The following is a 25,940-nucleotide window of genomic DNA, read 5'->3' as shown; positions in this document are numbered from 1 at the left end:
ACACAATGATAAATATTTTATAAATAACATAGAAATGAAATAGGACCACAGGGTAATAATATCTCAGATGGAGCTTAAAGGAAAAAATATTTGGCCAGCTTACAAATGACTTTCCTTTGGAGGGACCTGGGGAAAAGGATTGTAATATTTGGACAGACAAATATATCATCGTCACTTATATTCCATATACCAAAATATTGAATCTTCTGATAGTCCCAGATGAAAACTTCATAATATAGGATTTTTTTTTAGGTTGATTAGCTTTACAGTTAGTTGAATTCTGCATTTATTTCAATTACTGTTTCTTTAAAATTCGGAAGGTGTTCGCCTTATGATCCTTTTTTTCTATTGACGTTTGTGGAATTCATATGATGAACAACTTTAAAGCTGTGAAGCTCTTACCCAAGCGATTCAAATGTACAGATCCGTGTTCTGTGTGATATATTATGAATGTATAGTCTGTAACTACAGCTTGTTAAGTCTCCTTGGTACCCACAGGAAAGTTGACCAACATAGACGAAATCCTGGGATCCGTCCTTCAGCCTCTGACTTCCGTGCCCATAGTTCCCAAAAGTAAGGCCTCAACGGCCAGGTCTGAAGATGGAGGTAGGTTCTGAGATCATTTTTTTACCCCACGAAAGGTAAAAGATAGATGTTGAAGACCCAGTGTACATTTTCCTTAATGACATCGCTTATTTTTCGGTGATCTTGAAATCATTATCGCTATGAGGCTGATAACAGTTTGAGATGAGGAATGCCTAGTTTCTGGCGAAGTAGAAAGGGCTGCAGGTGGCTGTGGCATTTGTCTTTTGAGATGAGTGACGCGGAATTTGTTGGCGTTGATTATGTAGTAAGGAGTGCTCTGTGTCAAAATCATTTGTCAAAGGTGGCGCATCTTTCTAATTTGAAATAGTGACAGGGGTACGTCATTTTCCCTTCTGTCTAAGATGAATTGCATCAAGTACGGACATTTGAATCCACATTCCTAGATAAGCAGTTAAGTTTGATTGATTTGTTAATTCCTACTGGCGTCGCAACAACGAGGTTATTGACGCCGAAGCAGTTAAGTATTGATTTCAAAACCATTTAGATAATAATACAAACCCGTTTATTCATCGTGCATTATCACTGTAAAGAAAATCATTTGAGTTTTCAGTTGAAAGCAATATTTTGCTCATCGTCATATTGTCTGGTTGTAAAAATTATCATGGGCGGTTACTTCTGACTCAGGGAGAGTGAACAGATTGTGGAAATGATCCGGGAATGTGTCCACTTTAGCTTTGATTGCTTGTCACCGTTTCAGGAACTTAAAGCCAGAATGAAAAGGAGTCGAGAGGAGTAGAATAAGAGTTTTTCTCAGAACGGGAAATGGATCAAACGCTTAGAATGAATGGCCTGAGGAATCTGAAAACAAAGATTATTGGTTAGAAACAACATTGAACTCAAAGACAACAGTCATACAATGGACATCGGTCTCTAAGTCATGGTTGCTGTAGCGTTTTCCATCCTCCTTTGGACTGGAATAGTTCTGTTATCAGTAGGAATAATGAGTCAGTTCATAAAGCCACTGTATTATCCAGCTCCTGTGATTATTAGGAAGAGAATTGGCCCATTGTCCATGTGCACCACAGATTCCATCACCCCGATCGCATCCCAAAAGCATTCTTGTTCCTCCCTCGTAGCCACCCTGTCCCTAGCAAGTACCTCAGTTTGTGGTTTCCCATTCGACTGTGCAATGTTTCCATCCACGGTTTTGTGACTTAGACAACATCTTGTCTGTAGCCCCATTTCCCCTTTGCCGTTTGTTGGAACTGAACTGAATTAAACTGTGGCATACAAATGAATTATATGTCTTCGATGTCAGTCCCTTTATTGAATATCCGACGTAGTTTTCCCCTGTTTTGACAGAAATCACATATGATGTGAATTCCCATTTTCAGTAGTTTCACAGGCAATGTCTGAAATATCACATGTCTATGCTGATGTTATGCCAAGTGTTCATTCTCTGCGTCCTTTGCATCCAAGGTCGGTTGTAACTGGAGTTCAAAGGTTTTCCTTCTGTATTTAAGAAGACAGTCGTTATAATAGATATTGCTATATGGTTGATATTTTGAATAAAAAAACAGTAGGCGCACATGAAGACTGACTTCTGACAATTCTATGGAATCCTACATAAGCTGGAAAGATTGTACCGAAGAATGGGTTTCTAATTTTTGTCCAGAAATTGAAACCCTTGTTTATTCTTGTATTAGTGAATGATTGGCAAATGTAACTGCAGTTTTTCTATTCGGTTGCTTAATTTTCCCCTTTTTGAATGATGATAATTTGAAAATAGTGTTGGCATTAGTAGTACTGTATATATATTTACATTTATTTAAGTGTTGTCTATAGAAGTAAGCCAGTAGAAGGAACTCAAATCTTGGTAATCTGCATAACATTACGTTTTGAAGTGATATTTCATTCATTCTGCCTTTTTTTTTTTTGAGCAGCACTGTAGCCTTTTTCAGTAAGATGTGTTTTTACCTTGATGTGATAATACGAGTCTGTCTAACTGATGATGTCTTTCTTTGTCTAATTGTGGAACTAGGCAAAAACAAGAAGAAGGTTGTCAAGAAAAAGCAGGTTAAAAAAGGTGAACAAAAACTCCATTCATATTCGATTGTGTTCTGCTGCTTTCGCTCTCCCAGGCTCTCGTCTCTGCCCCATTGCTCGCTCACTCACTCACTCAGTTAGTCATTCATGCTTGCCAGTTTTACTCTCGAGAGAAATGACGACACTTTTCATGTCTAACATTTATTCATTCACTCCTTTATATTTGTTTATTATGCATTTGAAGAAGCCTTTTTTTTTCATTATCAACCCCATTGTGACCTTGGGAGCCTGGGAGTAGCCTTAACATTCTAATTTGCAGCGTTCAGCAGAGCTAACAGAAACGGAAAACCCCCTTCGAAGTGCACAATGCAGGGACCAACGCTATTAAAAGAAAAAGAAAACTTGTTTAGAAGTATCTTGTTTCCTGCATTCACTACTCTCTCTCTCTCTCTCTCTCTCTCTCTCTCTCTCTCTCTCTCTCTCTCTCTCTCTCTCTCTCTCTCTCTCTCTCTCTCTCTCTGTGTCATGGCAGGACAACTCTCTCTTTCCATCTCTTGCCCTCTCTTCGAGAGAATAATCGCAGGCAGTTTTCCGTTATCTGTTGTAGCAGCTGAACGGTCTACTATTTATTCAGTGCCACTTTGAATCACTTTGTACTCAGTACTCAGGTTAGCCCATTTGTCGTAGTGTTTGTCGTCTAATCCCTACCATAAGAAGGCACCTCCTGATTAATTTTTTCCTTAACATCTTGTCGGGACACCGCACCGGCGCCTTCTTCGTGACTTTGGGCGCCTTCTTTTAGCATAATCTATCTTGTGTTACTGGTAAAAACAGCTTGTGTTTCACTGGCTATAATTCATTCTTCTGCTCGGGCGATCTTTCCACTCTACGGCGGATTAGATTTCTCTTTCTCCAGTATTACCTGTTTATCGTGTTTTGGTCTTTGGAATGTTCGCTTGAACACGGCTCACCAAGGAGGATTATGACAATAGAAGATGCCTTCCAACCTACACCGTCTTCGTCTAGAATGATTAAAACACTGACGAGTCACGCATCGTGCTATGGTATCGCCCCACAGTTTCATTGTTAGTTTTACTTATTAGCTCGTTTTAAGCAGTGTGGTAAAAAAAAATCAAAACCATCTTTGAAAATGCGATAAGAAATACCCAACAGGATAGGCTGCATGTGATACTGAATTAACTTTATCTTTTTTCTTTTTCCTTTCTTTTTCGCATCGCCTTTCGTCGTGACTTCCCCTAATGTTTCTCCAGTAGTGTCAGCATGGCACCTCTCTCTCTCTCTTAGTTGGATATGAGACCTGCCTCTGTTCCCTGAAAGAATTGACCACTTTTATCGAGTCATTTTTTTTTAAATCTCACCTCCCAATTTGGGAGGAAATTGGCTTCCTTTTGCCTTGAACCTTGACAGCATTTGCTGCGTCAAATGCCTACTGGAGGGATTGACTTTTGAAGCCTCTTTACCACTCAGGTAGCATCTGCCCTGTTTCCTTTATATCACCGGGATCGTTGCTGTTAGAGTCATGTCCACATGTCATGTCATCCTACCCCAACGTCACCTATTGGTTCTGTTACTAGAATTCACTTTCAGGCTGAATGAGTAGAAAGCTTTTCAGTTATATGACCCTAAGTCAGGTTTATTAGGCATTTTGACTTTCATTTTGCATTTATGCTTTTTAAATTGAGCTTCGGTCAGTTTTTCGTCGATGTAGGTCATTGGTAGCTTGTTATGAGGAAGCACAGTGAAAATGAAGTATAAATTCACCTTCGGCAAATGCTTCTGTAACCTGAAGGAAATGTACCAAAAGTATCAGTTGTTTTGTTTTGTCATTTCGATCATTAGGAAGTCAAGATTTGCATTTATCATACTTCATTTCACAGAAGGAAAAAAAAACAACTTCATTTCGAGTGTATAATATACGATCCTTTTCAAAATAACACTGCGTCCGCCTTGGGTATGTCTCGCTTCTGAAGTCCCAAAATTGTACCCTCTTAAAGAATGGTTTGGCCATTCATTCCAGCAGTGCAGTCCTTCATTCACATGTTTCCTCACGCTTCAGGACTGGCAGAGTCTTCGATAGGTGGTATGTTGTCGGTCAGAACTCAAGGCCACAGATCTCTTTCTGTGTTTCCCATTCATTTCTGGTACTTCTTTCGATTGAACCCCTTAATATTCTTTGGAAGCTTGAATTTTAAGTCAGAGGCCCCTGTGGTGGGCTTGTTCCATATGAACAGGGTTCATCTTCTGAATGGTAATGATAAACATTTCTTCTTCTTCTTCTTCTTCTTCTTCTTCTTCTTCTTCTTCTTCAGGGACAGCTCTCCTATTTATGCTTACACGTTGATAATTTATTTATGCAGCTGGAAGGTAAACGAAGAGTTGCAATAGTGATTCAAAGTATCACTGGCATTGCTCTGTTCAAATAATTTTCTCATATTCATTACGTTAATTTCTTTTTATATATCAAAGTTTCTTTTGTTTTGAATAAAAATCAAGGATAGACCAATTACTTTTATATTCATATTTTGAGGCGTTTTTGAAGACGTCAGAATGTGGGGCGACATCATTCACTGACTTGACAGTGGTAATACGAGAGGCTGTTCATAGCTTGTTCCTTTATGTCAAATTTCAATTATTCCACTTATAAACTGGCATTACTTAATTTTCTTTTCCCCACGACTTAATCATCAGTTCCCGAGTTATTCGAGACCAGCTGCCAACAGCCTCAGTATTGTGTTGCTATATATATATGTTCATGCATTGTGACCAAATGTTTCATTTATTTTTTCCATTTATTCATCTCTTTGCATTGGTAGGTAGCCTCCTCCCGGACACAGTCCAACACACGGAGAAAAAGAGGTTGCATCACTTTCTGTCAGCTAACGAGTGACTTTGAGCAGTAATGTTGGACTAACAGTGCGAAATGTGTCACCGCAAAATTGGTCTTGGCGTAAGACCATTTTCTTTAGCTAAACTGATTAACGAACGCTACTCGACAATAACTGTTTACTATGCGCAGTAGTGTACGTATGAATACGCTGTAGTCAGCACATGGTCCATTTCTTGGTCCATTGTACTTGTGTTTAACGACTAATTAAACCAACACGCTCTCATCAACAGCATGAACTTTATTTCATTGGATTTCTCTCTTTCATGCCTAGTCATTTTTCGCCTTTTCGAAATGGTTACTCCTTTGCATACTTACATTGATTTTGTCTACATTCTCTCGTTCATTTTTCATGTTTCCATTCTTTTTTCTTTGTTTTTTCGTCGCGTCTTTTGAAAAACGTTTATCCTTGTTTTTCTTTTTTTTGGTGACGTAATTTGAAAAACGTTTTTTCGCGCCATTCGAAACATTTATTCTGATTCTTTTGTCCCGTCGTTGAAACAAGTTTATTTAAATTTTTGTCAAGTCATTCGAAAAACGTTTATATATTATTTTTTTCACATTGAAAAAACATACTTCTTTTATGTCACATCACTGGAAAACGTTTATTCTTATTTTTCTGTCACGTCATTCAGAAAAATATTTTGTGACTTCAGTGAAAAAAAATTTTCGATTTTTTTTTTTTTTGTCTCGTCATTTAAAAAGAAATTAATTTTTTTCTTGTCACATCATTTGAAAAACTTGAGACTTGGGCGTCAGTGTGAGTGTGGACAGATGTGGGGTAATATAAAGTTAAAACCAGTCTCTGCATTGTTTAAGTACCGGCTTTACGGCTTGTCTCTCTCTATTTTCATGTTACTTATGTCACTAAGAACTGGTATAATGTCACACTTTGCGGTCGAGAGAGAGAGAGAGAGAGAGAGAGAGAGAGAGAGACGAGAGAAGAGAAGAGAGAAGAGAGAGAGAGAGAGAGAGAAGGAAGCCTTCCTGTTTAGTTTCCATTTTTCTTTGTTCCTTTCATCCTTTTCTTTATCTCATCATTTCATAAGTTATTCATACGTATCTAACTTCCTTTTTTCCTCCCTTAAACTTCCACAGTACTGGATTTTTCTGCATTTCTAAGACGAGTCTCACTTATTTGTTTATTCTTACATTCCAGCCTGTCATCCATTCATTTCTTATATGTATATTTTTCCGTTGTTCTGATCCTCACGTCCTGATATATTGATTTTGTGAAAAAAAAAAAAAAAAAAAAATTTACGAGGACCGATAGGTTTTTTTTGTCTTTTCCATAAGCAGTAGCAAACTTAACTTGATTTTTCTACGATGCGAATTTTTGCTCCTAAAGCGTCAGTGCTTGGTGCAAGCTGCCTATAGCCTGTCTAATTTGTGTTGGCAGGTAGGAATATGGCGGATTAAATACACCACACTTCTTTGATCATGCTCTCTTCACCAGTTTTCCTCCTTTGCTATTTCAACATTTCATTTCCTCCACAGCTTACCTGTTTATCGTTTGGTTTATCATTTCAGGAAACAGTTTGTAATCCAAGACTGTTATCCAGTTCCAATCTGTGCCTCTTATCATCTTGCTTTTTCTTTTACCACGGGAGAACCCTCACCTTATACTTAAGAGCTAGTTTTTTTTTCGCCCTAACAATGCTGTATTTCTTCCTGACCATTTGTAGTTCTGTTCTTCCCGCCAGAGGAACAATGTTAGTCGTGAAATCTCCACCTTGATGTCACTCGTCAAACTTTATGAACAGAACCCTTTTCATCTTCATCAGCTTTAAGATTTTATGGAATTTCGAGTTTTTATTTTTTTTTTACAGTACGAATGAAACGGTAGCTTAAAACTTTGTAACTGAAGACTGCCGTTGTTCCTCTAGCGGTTAAATCATGACCATTTTGAAATTTAAAAAGCCAATCATCATTCATCCCTAGACGCCGAATTAGCAGACGTCATTTCTAATGTCTTATTTTCCCTCCCACCGTCCCTCACTACGATCAGACTCGAGTGGGATGGAAGAGGTGGACGCTTCCGAAGTGAAGGTCCACGACGCCAAGGCAAATCGGGCTCAGATCGACGAAAACATCGAGGAGATCGACGTCTCCGCCGTCATCATCAGGTAAACATTGATGAACGCCTTTCTGTGCTTCCCCTGACCTCCTCATGAACACCATCATATTCTTTGGAAGCTTCAATTTCAATTCAGTGACCCCTTTGGTGGACTTGTTTCATTGAATGGGTTCCATCCTCTGAATTAATAGTAGTAAAAATAATAAGTTACATTAACAGTGCAATATCAAGTCTTGTTTTATACGTGACAGTATCTTTTTATTTTTCTTGTTCCTATTGCCGATTGATTTAAATGATTCTCTTTTTATTATAATTGTTTTTTTTTTCTCTCTCTCTCTCAGGGAGAAAGAAAAACGAGAGGCCCTACGAGCAGAGATCATCAGCGCTGTCAAAGCAGGAGTGAGTACCCCGTAGATTATATTTTCCTTTTTTTTTTTCTCGTCAGCGTATTGGCTATTGGACGACGGTTTCCTCTCTCTCTCTCTCCTCTCTCTCTCTCTCTCTCTCTCTCTCCTCACTTATATAGATGCATGTATATATATATATTATAATATATATATATAATATATATATAGAGAGAGAGAGGAGAGATATATGTATATATATTATACATAGATATAAATAAAGAAAAGATCTACGAAGGAAACAAAACCGATGTTGTTCTTCAAGGCCTTTCAACTTCTTGTCCTTTGCTTGACTCTGCTAAGTAAAGGACGAGAAATCGAAAGGCCTTGCAGCAGAACTCCATCGTTTTCTTTCCTTCGTGGATTTTGTCTTTATTTGCTTATTCATCATGTTCCATATTTTCGTGATTCAGTTATACATATATATATATATAGTATTTATATCTTTCAGTTACTTAATATACTGGATACTCATGTGTCTTTTAATAGGTTTCAGATCGACGTTCTGGTTTAAAGTGGTAATGAAGAATTGTAAATAATTTTTTGTATATTTATTAGCCGACGGGAGGTGAAAGTTCAATTGAGACCAGCTGAGAACAAAAAATAGATAAATAAACAAACGTGAATTAACGGTACATGCTAAGAGGGAGCACCCAGTTCTGTCGAGAGAGCTTCAGGTGGGCAGAGCTTCCTTTATTCCCGTAACACCCATTATTTAGCAGGGGCAAACAGGAGACTTAGAGGGAAACTGAGCTGTATAGACAGACCAAAATATTCTTTGTCGTTCAGCCTTTCCCTCTGAACAAGATGGGGTGTTTGTATTCGTTGTTCTGAAGAAGTCTTCTCTAGGGATACACTGAGGGAGCAAAAGCAGACCTTTCTGACTGAGAGAGAGAGAGAGGAAAACAACACCGCAGGAAAAAGTCAAGGCGAAGTGGTGTTTCTCTTCTCTCTCTCTCTCTCTCTCTCCGAAGAGGCAGGCGGTGGGCGTTGAAGTGGCCTTGCTATGACTAAATTTAGCGACATGGGTTTGTCTTGAAGGTCCTGTTCATCTCTTGTTTATTAAATAGGACTGGTGCTTCTTTAAAAAAACAAAATAAAAGATAAAATCCCCTGTGAATTTCATGCAAATTTGGCGAGAACTTATTTGTTTGCTGCGAGCACATTCCTTCATCACATGCACACACGCCTTCGTGTCCCAGTGTGGTTTTTGGGACGAAAATCTTGCAATCCAATCTGGTCCAATTATCTTTACAAGGTCGCGTCCAGGGACCCAATCTCGTTAGTATGTCAGTGCATGCACTGCATAAATGCTTCAGCTCTGTAGTGGTCATTTTCTAAATAATGGGCTAATATGTCACTGAGAAAAGTAAATGGGTATACATACCCTAGTATACAGATTAGCGCCTCAGTGGCGTGACCGGTATGGTCTTGGCCTGCCACCTCGGTGGCCGCGAGTTCGATTCTCGGGCATTCCACTGAGGGGTTAGAGATGTGTATTTCTGGTGATAGAAGTTCACTCTCGACGTGGTTCGGAAGTCACGGAAAACCGTTGCTCCCGTTGCTGAATAAGAACTGGTTCCATGCAACGTAAAAACACCATACAAACAAACCTAGTATACAGATTAATGAGAAAAATAAAATTACTCGAGTCACCATGGCATGGTATATACATACAAAAGATATTCAAAACGTAACTTCTTCAGAAATGTCCTCCTATTCGTCTATTTTAATAGGATTGTGGCCCACGTTCATTTATGTACAATGATACAAGTGGCAGATAACAATGACAGCGTCAGTGGCAGGCGTCTTCACAGAGCGAAAGGAGTTTGCCAGTAGCAAGTGAAAGCTAAGAACTTGAATAAGTTATCGGGGGAACACTCACATCATTGTGTATTTATCCCTTTTATGGATACCTGTTTAATGACTGGAAATCTCGGGAATATCAAGACAAATTTAAAGTCGCGGGATGTCAAGTTCAGGCAGATATTTCGACAGTGATCTTTTCCAAATCTACAGTAGTACTTTCATTGGTTGGTGAGAGAAAGATACGTAGTGAAGATGCTTGGAGAATCATTGAATTATACAGTTCTTTTCTTGAGACGGTAATGGTGTGGAGTTTGGCCTCCTAATTATTCTCAGGCACTTTATTTAGGAGTCTTTTTGAACACGAGACTGATAGAAGTGGAATGAAGTACAGGCCTTTCCCTCTCAGTCACTTCTCGTATTTCAATACATTTCCTATCTATTTATCTACTTATTAAATTTTGATTCTTTTTTAATAAGTCGGCTCTGTTTTTTCTGTATTGCATCTTCTTAAATGAACACCTTAATATTCTTCCGAAGCTTCATTATCAACTCAATGTCCCCTTTGGTGGGCTTCATCTTCTGAATGATAATACTAATAATACTAATAATAATAATAATGATAATAATAAATGGTGGACAGGGATTTGTCTGCCATAGCTATTAAGCAGATTCCTGTTTTCACAAGATTTGGCAGTTATTAAACAGCAACATCAAACGTCAACACTACAAGCACTTCTTTGTCTCCTGTTTTTCCTTTTCACTGCTGTTCACGATCATGCACTTCAGTACTGATTATGGCAAGGCCAGGGAACGAGAAATGCCATCAGTTGTGGGAAATTTGGTTTCCTATAAACTCCCGCGTTGCTGGAGAGAAGGTGGAAAGAGAGTCTTTGTTTGGTGTTGGGTGGAAAGACTACATTTGCTAAAGACTTCCGTAGTCTTTCCTCGCTTTCGGCTCTTCGGTGACCCATTCTCCGAAGGGGATCAGTGCTGTCAGAGCACGTCACGGGGTGCACTGTCGGCATTACTAAAGGTTCTTTGCAGCGTCCCTTCGGCCCATTAGCTGCAAGCCCTTTCATTCCTTTTACTGTACCTCCATTTGTATTCCCTTTCCTTCCATCCTCGCAACTACGAGGTTCTCCTCATGCTACACCTTCCAGACCTACCTACTCTCAATTTCCTTTCCAGCGCTGAATGACCTCATAGGTCCCTGTGCTTGGGCCTGTGGCCTAAACTCAATTTTCCATTCCATTCCATTCAGTGATCCACGAACCGTCATGGGATCGAAAGATTTCGAGAATGCTCACGTTTTGAATTTTGAATTGTGCCTCGTGAGAGCTAGTTTGTTGGACAACCACCCCCCCCGGCTCTTCCCCCAACTCTCTGAGGCGGCGTAGCACCAGTAAAAGACACGTATAGAGGACACCCGAAAGGGCGGAGTCACATACTAGGAAAACTGTCATGAGTTGTACTGGGCTTGAAAACATTGGAGTAAATATATATAAAAAAACATTACATTTATATAAGAAATAGACAAAAGAAAAGGTGATAACCTCTCCCAAAGGAGCGCTCGTCTGAGGTTGAATAATAGTAGTAACAATAAGATGACAACACATACATAGCAGCAGGAATTATAATAATAATAATAGTACTAGTGGTAAAAATGCATATAAATACCAGGAACTTTTTGGAGTCGACATACATTCTTTGATCTTTTGAGCATCCCTTCAGCGGCTTCCGGATAACTAAGAGATTGTAGGCAATTTGAACCTTCCTTTATCATACCGTAAATGATTGATATTCGAGTAGCATTCTAATTGAGCTTGTTGTCCTATCTATCTATAATATTCCTGTTTTTCTTACAGGCGAAACTGTAAAGATGAATGATAATACGCGCACAAGGTTCTCGTTCCAATATGGTATTTCTTACAGAATAATACTATGCCAAATAACGTATAATAAATTAATTGTTCATTCATAGAGATACGGTAGGTACAACATTTTGAAACGCCTGAAAACCAGCATTATATATATATATATATATATATATATATATATAATATATATATATATATATATATATATATATATATATATATTATATATGTGTGTGTGTGTGTGTGTGTGTCTGTGTGTCTGTGTGTATAAATATAGTAAATGTTTGGGGAAGTTTCTACCTGCAAATTTCCACGCACCTATAGGTTAACCCATTTATATTCACGAAGTTGATATTGTGCATTCGACGAGGAATTATTAGAATCGTATAGACAGTAGCACAAAGACATATATATTCATTCAGCTCGACAATGTTTTTATTCATTTTTATTTTTTTTTTTCCTGACCGCAATCCTTACCCAGGTAACTCTCAGCCTTGATGCCGACCTCTGACCTCGCTGTGACCTTAGTCATTACGTCTCCCAATATATACCTCTCTCTCTCTCTCTCTCTCTCTCTCTCTCTCTCTCTCTCTCTCTCTCTCTCTCTCTGTCGAGCCACCGCAGACTCTCTCAATGGCGAAACTTTTTTGTTTTTATTTACATCCTACTTTTTGTCATTTTCTTAACCCCCAACACCTAACCTCGCCCTCAACAACACTTAAACCCACTTTTTCTCTTCCTCGTGTTCGTTGTTTCGGTTTTCTGTGGCGTCGTGGGTCTCGTTTTGTTTAAGTGTGGGATCTCGATCAGTCTAGTGAAGTCCGTCGGCAAGGGAGTTTTTTTCCATCTCATTTATCTTCAATCTCGTTGTATTTCATTTTGCCGTTTATCTTTTCGGAATAGAATTCTCATGAAAACTGAAGTCTGCCTTGCGATCTCTGTTTGGCTGTTATGTCTTAAGGATATTTATGTTATAGATTTACATAAGTATATTAAATATATATATATATATATATATATATATATATATTATATATATATATATATGTATGTTAATATATATCTTATATATAAAGCTGGCAGTCGGACTATGTATGTATGTAGTTCACTATGGAAGACGAAACTCCTGGACCGAATTGAATCACAGTCGTGCCATTTATGTAGAGTTTATAGGGGAGGGTTTTCAGCCGGGTGCAGTTTTGATCCGGATATCCGGCCATGCTAACTTCCTTATTATTATTCGTGGAGAAAAAAAAGAGAGAACTGTTTCAACTTTTCACAAGGAATCCAAATATGCTCTTACTTAACTTCTACGATGAGATATAATGATGATATTATGGTTCAAACAAGATTTTATAGGGGACGGTTTTTGGCCGGGTACAGTTTTGATCCGGATATCCAGCCACATATTTTAAGTACTATATGTTTTTACATGTGGAATGTATGACCATGTGTATCTAACTAACAATTGTATATATGTGGCATATATAAAAGAAATCATATTGGGTTGTTTTAATAAGAAGTTGCTCGACCGGTTGCCCGCCGGCTGGTATATACTTATAATTATATAGGATATCTATATATATATATATATATATATATATATGATATTATATATATATATATATATATATTATATATCTTAGATATATATATATATATACATAGATATATATATTATACATTACTTGTCTCTGTTTGATTTTTTTGCTTATAATAAGGTACCTTGGAAATTGGGTATAGTGTTGACGTGTGTGTGCTCCCAAGAATACTGAGTAGTATTTTGTCGTTGAAGTTATAGATTTCTAGTTGTTTTTTGCCTAACCATAGAACATAGTTATCAATTGGATGCCATCCTTTCAGTTTGACTTTCATCTTTAATATTGAATATATTTGGGAAAAACTCTTCTCGCGAGAGATGGTACCATATAACAAAAAAAATGTGGGGGGGGGGGGGGAGTAAAAAATAAAAAAAAAAGGCGAGTTCGTGTATAATATAAAAACCCTTTACAAAGCTTTCGAACCCTTCCTTGGGTTCATCTTCAGTCTTAGAACATTGACTATATTGACTTGTTTATATTCGTTTGTCGAAACGCGACAGGCCACAGAGAGAGAGAGAGAGAGAGAGAGAGAGAGAGAGAGAGAGAGAGAGAGAAATGCCCCGTCATGATTCCCTCTGGTTGTCAGGGTCGTTTGTGATTTCATGTCATCACGCTAATACGAGCCATTATGTCACCTTAATTGCCGCTTGGTAATGTTTGGAGTCAATTAGATTTGACGTCAATCGAGAGGCCGTCCCGCGAAGGTAATCCTTTAAGCTTATTATCCACCCAAGTCTTGATTATCCCTTCCCGCTATTCACGTGCAGTCCGCTGCTCAGCAGTCCTCACTTTTACAGAACGGTTTTCAGGTGGCCGCTTTCTGTTTGCTTCTTGCGGTGAGCTCGCTTGTATGTTTTGTCTTCTTCTTTTAATATATTTTTACCTTAATGATCTCTCTGTGAATTTCGATTCGGTTTCTCTGGCACATCGCGAAAACTTAAGTGAAATAATAATAATCAATAAGAATAATAATAATAATAATAATAATAATAATAGTACTAACAACTGGAAAGTATTTATTGCAAAGGTAAAATTTACTCCTAAGAACAGTAATAATAATTTAAATTTTGGACTGATGAAAAAATCTGACCAAGCTCCATCACCACGATCGATTGTGTTTTCAAAAAAGTTATAAATGACCTAATCGACTGTTTTCTGTTTTTTTTTTTTTATTATTTGTTTCTTCTCCTCGGGAGTGGTTGGGAGGGGGGAGAAGGGGGTTTAAGTGATGTGGTTGGGATTTGGGTTTTCCACCGTTTCCCATCAGGGTTCCGTTTGGTATCCGAAATTCAGTTTGAAAGTCTTGAGAAAAATGCGGAGGATGCTGTGAGCGATGAGTTGACAAAGCAACAGACTCCCTGTGTGCACTTATAGTATTAATACGATTAATGATAATGATAATAATTGGATGCAAAATTGATTCACAATTTAAGGATTGAAACAGAAGCAGGTCGTCATCTTGCGTCAAACGTGTTTGACCCTTTGTGTTTACATATAAAAAAACTTAGAACATTGTTTCACAATTTATATTATTATTTCCTTGATCTGTAGTTTTCTATGTTATTTAGCGTTTATATTTATATTTTTGTATTAACAGAATTATCCAAATAATGTAAATTATTGGGATGTAATTGTATTTTGATAATTAAAGATTAAAAAAATAAATCACAAAGTTCCCCTGTTGGAGGCTTTTGCAAATATTAGATCATCAATTTTTTTTTTATCTTTTTTATATACATAACGACACTGGAAAAGTTGCAAAAACTATAAACCGAATCACAGTCATAGAGTGATTACACCTTGAACGAAATTGCACAGAAGCTCTGGTCCCCCGGCCTGGTGACACGGCATAGATTTATAGTTTCTCATCCAAAGTACAGGTCTCGGGTTCCTGTGACCTCGCCTCCCATGCGCGTCAACGAGGTCTCTTCTTTCTCCTTCCTTTGGACCGTGCACGCACATCTGTCTGTCCTGACTGACTGTCCTTTCACCTTGCACAGTCAGACTGCCAGAATCCCATCAGTCATGTTGTTTTGTCTGCGTCTTATTGCTGAGACAATGGCGCTGTTCCGTTGTTTGGTTCTGCTTGTACTATAAGTTACCGTCAATCAACTGTTGTTTGCAAAGCTGAATTATTATTTTCTGCTCCTCTGCGCTGTGTACACAATGGTGATTGTCTTCCCGGCGACCCTAGCTTGCTTTATTTATGATTCTATTCAGCGCTTAGACGCGTGGATTACAATGACTTCGGTGCCAGTCACTTATTTTGGAATTGAGAAAGGCCTTGAAATCGTCGCAATTGCTATATTGTAGGAAATGAGTATGAAGTTATATGGAAACTTTCACACTCGGCCCTGATCGAACTGGAGGTATTTATCAGCTATGCTAAGGAAAGTATTACTGATCTTTACAGATATTTCGTCTTGTTTGACGTCCCAATCTTTTGCTGTAACCTGAATCAGCTCTGGTTTTGCATTTTTTTTTACTCGGCTATTTTTTTTAATAGATCATGGATAATCCATAAAACCTGATGCACGTAATCATGTTCCATATTTTAAGAAAACTAGGAAACTGAATACTAAGGAAATAGCTTACGAAAGAGAATATAGAATAGAAGCCAAAGGCCAAGCGCTAGGACCTATGAGGTCATTCAGCGCTGAAAGGGATATTGATACTAGTGAGGTTTGCAAGGCGTAACAGGAGGAAAACCTCAAAGCACTTGCATTATGAATCAAGTGTTAGGAGAGGGTTAAGGAACGTAAGATGGAAGAAAGAGAATATGAACGGAGGTACAGTAAAAGGAACGAAGGGGGGTTGCAGCAGCTAGGGGCCTAAGGAAGGGACACTGCAAAGAACCTCAGGTAATACCTACAGTGCACAACATGAGGTGCACAGACGGCACTACCACCCCTAGGGGGTAAAGATTGAGCGAATCTGACGTAGGTATTAGTTTTGAAATCATGGCGTCAGCAAATGGAAAATTTCTGTAAAATCTTTGAGATATTTTAATTGAACTCTTCCGGCATCTTTTAGGTAGTCTTCCAGGATTCTTCTTGAATCATTTAAACATGATGAGGGAAACCCCTCCAACCATTGTGCGCTTAAAAAGGGGGTTATCTGTAGAATTCTTTGGTTTGGAGAGAGGAGCCCTCTCATATCTGGGCTATGATATATCCTTTCAAATCCTTCAGTGGGGAGAAGGGAACTTCTCGGCTCCTTTGTTAGAGTTGTAAAGAATTCTTGTGGGATCATTTAGATGGAAAAAAGATTTTTTCTTATTTGAAATATACTCTAATGAAGAATGGCTTTCAGCATGCGTGTATGGTATAAGCATAAACAGATTAAATTCCCTGCTTTTATATGGAACAGATCCACCCAGGGGGCCACTGACTTGAAATTCAAGCTTCCAAAGAATATTATGATGTTCATTAGGGAAGAATTAAGAGGAACTTGAGTGAAATATATAGAGAAGAGAGCCCACTTATCAAACAAGAAAAACAAATAACTATGAAGGTGCCAGAGTAGAAAGAAATGACATCCAGTTCTAAAATACAATGATCTGTTGGAATGAGGTTGATAGAACTTCCTTTTTTCAAGCAACTGAGATCGACTGTCTAGGTAACCGTCATAGCCTAAGTCTCCGAATCAGACTTGAACTGTGACTCCTATCACTTTCAGCCCTGTCCTTCCTCTTGTTGTTCCTCTTTGTTATTCGTCTCTCTCTCCTCTCTCTCTCTCTCTCTCTCTCTCTCTCTCTCTCTCAGGTAACCTATTTACGTTAACCGAAAACCAGACAAGAAGTAATGGATGGAAACTAGAGCTGAAGAGTTACAACACATCTCATTGCGGGAACTTCTTCGCATACAAGTTATGTGACACATGGAATGAACTGCCACCAGAAAGTTGTAAACAGCAACAGTGGGGAAGAGTTTAAAAGAAAGCCAGACAAAAGTCATTAAGACACTGTGAATGCACAGTAAAACCTGCTCTGCAGTTAAGTGAGCATACGATGTCTCCTCTAAAGATGGACTAACAAGTCTTTGAGACATCCTAAGCCTTGTAACTCCTTGTAACTCGTAACTCTCAGTGTGTGTGTGTGTGTTTGTGTTGTGCTTTCCTACATGTCCCGTTTGATTTTCCTATATTATTTTTCTACTATATATATATATATATATATACATATATATATATCTATATATATATTATATATATATATATACTATATATATATATATAATTATATATATATATATATATATCTTAGAAGCTTCTGTTTTCCAAGGCCTATTTCCATTGACATACAGGTTATTTACCTGGTCCATTTTGACTTCATTTAGAACAAGTAATGACTACTAAAAGTGAGTGGAATGTAGGGTCTAAGTGGAGCCTTCCCCTACCCCTCCCCCACCCCCACCCCAGTAAAGAGCATACAAAAACAAATATTTATTAGCTATCAAATGGTTCATGGGCGCGCCCGGCAATAAACTTGGGGCTGTTGCTAAACAAGCAGTAAAGTTTGACTGGACTTGAAAGCACAGTCAGGTTAGCGTCGTAAAAGAATGGTCAGTTGACGAACATAAAAGTGGTCAACGCACAATAAGGCACAGAATATAAATCTAAAAAGAGAGGCCAAACCTTCTTAAACAAATTTAGCTTCATTACAGAATTGTTTTTCATAGAATTGTGGAGCAAGCCTGATTCATCCGATCGCGTCTTTTTTAATAGATATTGACTGAAGGAAATTAATCTGCTTCAAATACTCCTTTTTAGTGTCTCAACAATAATGATACTTTTTGTCGTTAAATTTCTGGGGAACTAGACAGAATTCAAGTCGAGGTAAAAATAGTTGGTGTTTTGGAACTTTTCAGTACTCCATGACTCTGGGTCTTTTTTATTTTTCGAATGTCTGGGTTTGCCAGTCTAGAGGTGACTTCAAAAATGAGTTCGAACGCAAATAGGAATCAGAACAACGCAGCTCAAAATATGGCAGTTATTTGAAACAGACATAGTTTTTGCTGACAGAGTACTCTGTATTCGAATTGAGTAAAAAATATTTGTCCTTACTTTTGATTTCGGGTCTTCAACTGCTTTGTAATTTAGTAAAATAGTCACATATTTCCGAGTAGGGGTATAGTGCTGTAAGTGCACCTCACGCGGTGCACTGTAGGCATTACTTAAGGTTTCAAGGTTATTTGCAGTATCCCACTAGCTGCAGCCCATCTCATTCATTTTACTGTACCCCTTTTCATATTCCCTTTCTTCCATCTTGCTATCCACCATCTCTTAGCAATTGTTTCATAGTGCAACTGCTTTGAGGTTTTCCTCCTGTTACACCTTTCAAACCTTTCCACTGTCAGTTTCCCATTCAACACAGAATGGCCTCATAGGTCCCAGCGCTTGAGCTCTGGCCTTAATTTCTACATCCCCTTCCAATATTCACAAGAATTTTCCAAGTTTCACCACAAAGCTGAACTAGAGATTGTCAAGTGGTCAGGAGAGAGAAGTGAAGATATTCAGCATCAGGATCCCTTACTTACTTTCATTCGTTTTCTTCGAGTTCGTTTACTCCTGAAGGAGAAATTTAAAATGAAAAGATTCCAAAGGTAAAAGGAGGAAAACCTTTCAGTTACACTGTGAAATAATTGTTGGGAGAGGATGGGAAGCAACATTGAGGAATAAAGATATTATGAACGGAGGCACAGTAAAAGGAATAAGAGGGGTTGCGTCATATTCTCATAGAAAATGCGCTGCTTATCTCGTTGATTTGTGAAGGGATTGCATAAGAGGATTCATTATTTTATCTCTTGGTTTTTCTTTCTGTCCACCACTTTCAATTTTTTTCTGAAATTTTCTACTTTTATGAGGTTTTGCTTTTTCTCTTTAATTCATGTGTATTGTTGCTTCTTTCGAGGGCGGAGTTTTGCCATGTCAGTAGCCCCCAACCATCCCCCTCTCTCTCTCTCTCTCTCTCTCTCTCTCTCTCTCTCTCTCTCTCTCTCTCTCATGAAGAAATCACATTATGGATTACAGATTTTCGTTTACGTTTTGAATATATTTCGACTTTCTTTAATTGGCTACAATAGATTCTCAGTCTGTGTGTTGGATAGCCTAGGCAGATCTTTCCTGATATAGGTTTTTGCTAATCAATAACAGCCTCTCTACTCTGGCTCTTGTAACTGACGTCTTCCCATCTGAACAATGAAACTTCCCCGTAGACACAATCTGTCAGATACTCTGTCAAGTCAGCGAGTGAATGATGGCTCCCCCACCCCCCACCCAACACCCCACAAGGCTGTGAGAACTCTGTACGCTTTAGGAACAAAAAGTTATAGTGAATTTGTGGTTGTTCAGTGTTCATCCAAGGAGATGATCAAATATGCGACCGTGACCCAGTCTCTTGTGAGAGAGACGAGGATGATCAAGTAAAGTTGGCCTTTTTTGGGAGGGGGTGGCGGTGTGTGTGGGGGGGGGGGGGGGGGGGGGGGGATACAAGATCACTTTGATTGTTTTACGAGTTAGCCCTCTTTAATGTTCTTTCGTTCTTTCTTTTATTCTTTTCGCTACGTCTCTTAAACTTGATGTGACGACGTAAGTACGTCAGCGGCTGAAATATTCTGTGTAATAATCTCTTCTGTTGAGATGGCTAGTTATCCGTCCGTCTGTACTTTTTTGTCCGAACTCTGATCTTGAAAACTGCCGAGGCTAGAGGGCTGCAAATTGGTATGTTGGGCATCCACCCTCCAGTCACCAAACATACCAAATTGCAGCCCTCTAGCCTCGGTAATTTTGATTCTATTTAAGGATAAAGTTACTCCGGACCATGGCTGAAAGTTTCATGGGTCGCGGTCCACACAGCATTATTGGGAGTTGGGACCACCTAAAGATTTTCGGTGGCCTTAGTATTATATGCTGTACAGGAAACTCGACTGCGCCGAAAAAAACTTCGCCGCAGTTCTCACGTGTTTTATTTATGGTTAAAGATAGCCATGTTCGTGCATCTGGCATCGTTATAGATGCCAACAACACAGGTCACCACTGGGCCGTGGCTGGAAATTTCATGGGTTGCAGCTTAGAGTTTCATATAGCATTATACGCTGTAGAGAAAACTCGAATGCACCGAAGAAACTTGGGCGCATTTTTTACTTTTTTTTTTTTTTTTTTTTTTTTTGCTACGTCTCTTACGCTTTCGTAAGTGATGGTATAAAGTACAACAGAGGCTGAAATATATAAGTAATAATGACATTCTGCGATATAATAAGTATTACTGGTTTCGTGACATTTTATCTCTCCACAGTTTGATTAACAACATAAAGGTGCAGTTTACAAAACAAAACAAAAAATGGCAGAGCTAGGCTTTTAAATTCTCACACGATAAATTGAGTACAAGATATAATTAACGTTTTCTGTGGCAATACTGCTTTAAGACATTTCGTGTTTCAAATCGTTCATTATTCTGTTTAATCCGATGAATGATTTATTTTATATTTTTTAACTTGCTATTTCTGTCCATGAAACCACATGAACACATCATCTGCTTAGTCTGGAGAATAGTCACGTTGTGAACCAATAATGTATTACATCTTGAGAAATTCTACTCTCTCTCTCTCTCTCTCTCTCTCTCTAGCGGGCAGTGAGTTTTACTCACCTCTTGCAGTATATGTTACTGATGTTTTCTTTGTTGGCGACTGCAATTTTCCCTTTTTTTTTTTTGCCAAGTTTCTTCTGCAAATTCCCATTTCTCATTGACCTTGTACCCTGAAGTGTGCTGGTTATGAGAGCGCTCAGTACACTTCGTCATATATTTTTATATTCCGATGGTTCTACTGTATATATATATAATATATATATATATATATATATATATATATATATATATATATATATATATATATATAATATATATATTATGATGTATGTGTGTGTGTGTGTAGGTATAGTTCGCGTGTATTCTCTGGTATTTCGATCAATAACCTTTAAATGAAATTAAAAAACAAATAACTCAGCTTTCATTTGTACAAATCAGGATTCGCTCAGCAACAGAAAAACCTGCACCGTCTAGAAGAAGAGCATTGAGGACTTCATACATAACCAGAGATGAACTTGTACCTGGGTTCTCCAATTAGCGTTAATGATGGTTATCAGTGCGGGTTATTAACACGCGGGTCATTATATAACGGAAGTAGTTATTAGCTTCTTAATAAAGCGCTGAAAACAGGCGCTTCTCTGCCGTAGAGTGTTTTTTCACACGAGCAAAGATAAGATCTTTATAACTTGAGTTTGTGTGTGTTTGCGTATGTATATGCAAGATCATTAAAGAATATATATCCAAGCTCCTTTGTGATAAGGGTGCTCTGAATGTTTATCAATATAATGAAGGATAGTAAGTCTTTCTTTTTTTTAAAGCAATTCAGATAACAGCCGTTCTTTGGGAATCTTCAATAAGCATACGATCAGCAAAATGGCCATTGTCAGAGTAATGTATCAGAGAGGAAACTCCATTTTTAATTGTTATAAATTTAAAATTACTTAATTCCCCACCCCCTCCTCTCTCTCTCTCTCTCTCTCTCTCTCTCTCTCTCTCTCTCTCTCTCTCTCTCCTGTAATTTGAGTCTGTTTTTGCCTTCGTTTCTTGTAATTGGTCTTTTCGCCTCAGTTTGTCGTGTAGTTCATTTCACTGAAGCTAATACCAAACAGATAAAAACATCTGACACTTATTATTCTTTATATATAAGTGAAACTTCCTGGACGTCCCTTTAAAAAAAAGATAGTCATCAGGCGAGGCGTATCTTTCTTTTTTTCTTTTTCTTTTTTTTTTATTGCAAAGCAAAAGTTTGCACAGGCGCAGAGGGCAAGGAGAAGCCTTCATACGTCAAGTCAGACAACATTTTGAAGGCGAATCTAAAAAGGGTTTCTGCATCACTGCGATTTTTTTTCTTTATTTTGACGGGAGGTGAAATAGGAAAGTTTCTTCTCTCTCTCTCTCTCTCTCTCTCTCTCTCTCTCTCTCTCTCTCTCTCCCTCTCTCTCTTCAGGTCACAGAACATTTTGAATGTGAATTTCGAAAGAAAAAGTTTTTCTGCATCATTGATTTTTTTTTATGTTGGCGGAAGGTGTCATAGTAAAGTATCCTCTCTCTCTCTCTCTCTCTCTCTCTCTCTCTCTCTCTCTCTCTCTCTCTCTCTCCTGATGCCTGTGACCTAGATTCCTTGACGCACTGAGTTGTTTTTCGGCTATTGACTTCCGACCCCACGAGCTGATAGGGACAACACGCAGTGTTTTATGACGGGGCACTCAGTGTTCCCCAAAGTTGACGTCTCAGGTCGATCGTATTTCATCCAAGGCGGGCAGCAGAGGTCAGGGACTAATGGGAAACGTCGCGGATGACCTTTCTGAAAGAAGTTGCAGAAGTTTTGAAAAAGCCGTGGCATTGTGTTTTTTTTAGATTTGTTTTTTCGGCTTTGTACGATCAGTGCTTGTCTTTGTTGATTGCATTCTCCATCTTCCTATGATTGGTATGAGAGAGAGAGAGAGAGAGAGAGAGAGAGAGAGAGAGAGAGAGAGGAAGTTATATTTTTATTGTAGAGGTGCCTTCCGTCATCTTAAGCAGACCTCTTCCGCTAATGTTCTCACCTTTTTATTCAGATTTGGTGTATATGAACTATATAGAAATATCTTTATCAATTAAAAAAATTATACACACACACACACACACACACACACACACACACACACACACACACATATATATATATATATATATATAATATATATATATATATATATATATATATATATATATATATATATATTCCCAAGCGTTTGTCATCACTGCCTCATCAGCCGCAAACACAAGTTCGATCCCACGGAGAAAATAGGGGGGACGCGAATAAGCCTGTTGCGTTAAAAATGCGTTGAGTTTCTGTTGCTCCCAAATATGGTTTGTGCACCTGTCAGTTATTAGACAGTGGTGGGTCGCAGCCAGGGTAAAAGGGACAGAGTTGAATATTTCTCTCTCTCTCTCTCTCTCTCTCTCTCTCTCTCTCTCTATCGATTCTTCATATCGCTTTCATCCCTTCGCTCATATGTGTGCCTAGAAAATTTGGTTAACTGCGCAAGACCTTAAACTGAAGGGGACCCTTTTTCCTGAAAAAAAAAAAAATAAAAAAATAAAAAAATAAAAATACCTGCTCCAAACAGGACGTATTATGTACTAAGAAAAGGTTTGACCTATGCAAATTCTGAAGTTCTTGTTGTCCACTTCTGCTTCCTTCTTTTCATTGTTGTCAGTGAGACATTTTCGCAGAGTAATATAAAGGAGAGAGAGAGAGAAGAATGGAAATATCCCTCGCAATATCTCGACTACGTGCGCGCCTGCGCGCTGATGCTGTATGTCAATTCCTCTCTTTACTTTATTAAACCCGTGAAGCCTAAACGCGGAGACCTTCATAAATAGTCATTAGCGTCTCACTATTCTACTATTTTCCGGTTTCCTGTTGCAACCAAGGAGGCCCCTCATTGTTATAGAATAATTGTTCAAGTGCCAAAGCCTTCGTTGGGTTACACACCTCCCCCAAACCCCCGCCCACCCTAATTCGCTGTCAAGGTCACATCTCGTATTGTTCAAGGAGGTCATGTCATCATTCATTACCTTTCCCTGAGCGTTTGTGTATCCAGTACTATTTAATAAGTTTGTTGCTATTTTTAGGATCTTCTGCCCTCTTTTTTTTAGGCTCTGAGGGAGCCTGATTATCAGTGACTGAAAGTGGAGGAATATAGTGTTTGAAGGTCGAATTGTTCCGGGGGTATCGTTTTCCAGATGTGAAAACGTGAAATACGTCATTCAATTTTTGGCTGCTTTTTAATTTCGCCGGTAATATTAGCATCCTTAGATTAAATCAGTAATATTAGCGTCCTTAAATGGAATCAGTGTAGAGACACTATAATATCCCACGGCTGTTTTGTATACAGGTATTGTATCGCACGCACACCAACGAATACACACACACACACACACACACGGTGTCACACCTGGAAAATTCCTGGAGGTCTCTGTGGGAGGAAAAGGTGGGCGGGGTCAATGTTGCGGGGCGCGTGCTTTTCCAACCGGGAATTGCTGGAGTTCAATGTTAGTGGTTTGGACTTAGGAGTCTGTCTGGGAGGAGGAGGAGGAGGAGGAGGAGGAGGAGGAGGAGGAATAGAGGCAGTAGTCATAATTGCCTCTGTTTTCCCTCGGTTCCCTGGGGTCAAGTGCACGGCGTTTAACAAAATCGTCTTTGTTTTTTTTTATGGCTGTTCTTCTCTACTCTCTCTCTCTCTCTCTCTCTCTCTCTCTCTCTCTCTCTCTCTCTCTCTCTCTCTCTGCAGGTATTCTTTGCTTGTGGGCTGTGACACTTGCGGTCGTGAGACTCTGCCGTGTCGTTTTTGAAGCAGATGATGATGATGATGATGGTGATGATGATGACATTGAATATTGCAATCATTTTTTTTTTTTCATTTCTTTTTTCTCAAATTTCCGATGTCTGTCTCATCAGTGTTGCTTCCTGTTTCCTATGGTCGGATGCAAATGCCTTTTATCGTTTTTTTCTGAGTTTACACTCTACAGACAAGAGCATTCTGTAAGATTTGCTAGATATGTTCAGAATTGTCTTCATTTCTTATCACATAAACACACATTTTTTTAAGGAACAGCAAGACAAAATGAATGACATTGAAAGAGAAGGAAAAATAAAGATATTCATTTCGCTTTTTCTGACAAAAGAGGTCACTCGTGTAGGCACAACAAGCACGCTTGACAGCTGTACTACAAGTCCCTTCATTCCTTGTACAACTGACTGGCCGCATTCACAAAGGAGACCGCCAACGATTGACGTACGCTCTATTAATAAACTTAAAAGATCCTTCCTCCCAAATCAGACGAATGTTTTGCGCCGAGGGTCTTAAAGCTCCCGGGTTTATGGAGGAGGTCTCAAGAGTTTCCCCTCCCAAACAGAGGTGCGGCATCGTATATGCGGGTCAGAGAGGAAACTTGTTAAGAGGCGCCAAAGTGGATCTGAAGCATTTGTTTTCGGTGCTTATTCTAACCCCTCTCTTTTCTTTCTGGGTTATCTATCCTCTCGTTCTTCGTCTCTGTTATTTTTGCCATTTTAGTGACTCCACTTTTATTTTGAACTTCTTTGGATGTGGAGGACTCTTTCTTATGTATTGTAGGCCACACTTAGCCTTTGTATATATATATTTAATATTATATTATATATATATATATATATATAGTATATATATATATATATATATATATATATAGAGGAAGAGAGAGAGAGAAAGAGAGAAGAGAGAGAGAGAGAGAGAGAAAATGTTGTTGGAATTTCTCAGTTGAAGTAGTCCTAAACCTTATTATAATTACGGAAGATTTGATGTCTAGCGGTTTATAATCTTATTGCGGTGATATATTATATATATATATATATATATATATATATATAAATATATATATATATATATATATATATATATATATAGCAAAAGCCACAGGGAAAATTTTTAAAAATGAAAAGACAGAGTGGCACTCTGTCTTTTCATCATTTTTAAAAATTTTCCTGTGGCTTTTGCTGTTAAACAAAATCACGTGCTTACTTTTGTGATTTTATAGTATATATATATATATATATATATATATAT

At 38.4% G+C, this 25,940-nt stretch overlaps 1 protein-coding gene across 1 annotated transcript in view; it reads left to right on the top strand.

The window, feature by feature from the left end:
• The window catches only part of LOC135222018 (uncharacterized), a 366,510-nt gene that overhangs the window by 97,049 nt on the left and 243,521 nt on the right, over window positions 1-25,940 (top strand). The window contains 4 exon segments of the mRNA XM_064260144.1: window positions 499-606; window positions 2,588-2,632; window positions 7,506-7,623; window positions 7,916-7,973. Coding sequence (XP_064116214.1) covers window positions 499-606; window positions 2,588-2,632; window positions 7,506-7,623; window positions 7,916-7,973 — 329 coding nt within the window.

The sequence above is a fragment of the Macrobrachium nipponense genome, chromosome 3 (genome assembly GCF_015104395.2).
Source record: "Macrobrachium nipponense isolate FS-2020 chromosome 3, ASM1510439v2, whole genome shotgun sequence".
NCBI lineage: Eukaryota > Metazoa > Arthropoda > Malacostraca > Decapoda > Palaemonidae > Macrobrachium > Macrobrachium nipponense.
Note: the sequence above shows the minus strand (reverse complement) of the source record. Positions and strands in the feature narration are given on the sequence as shown.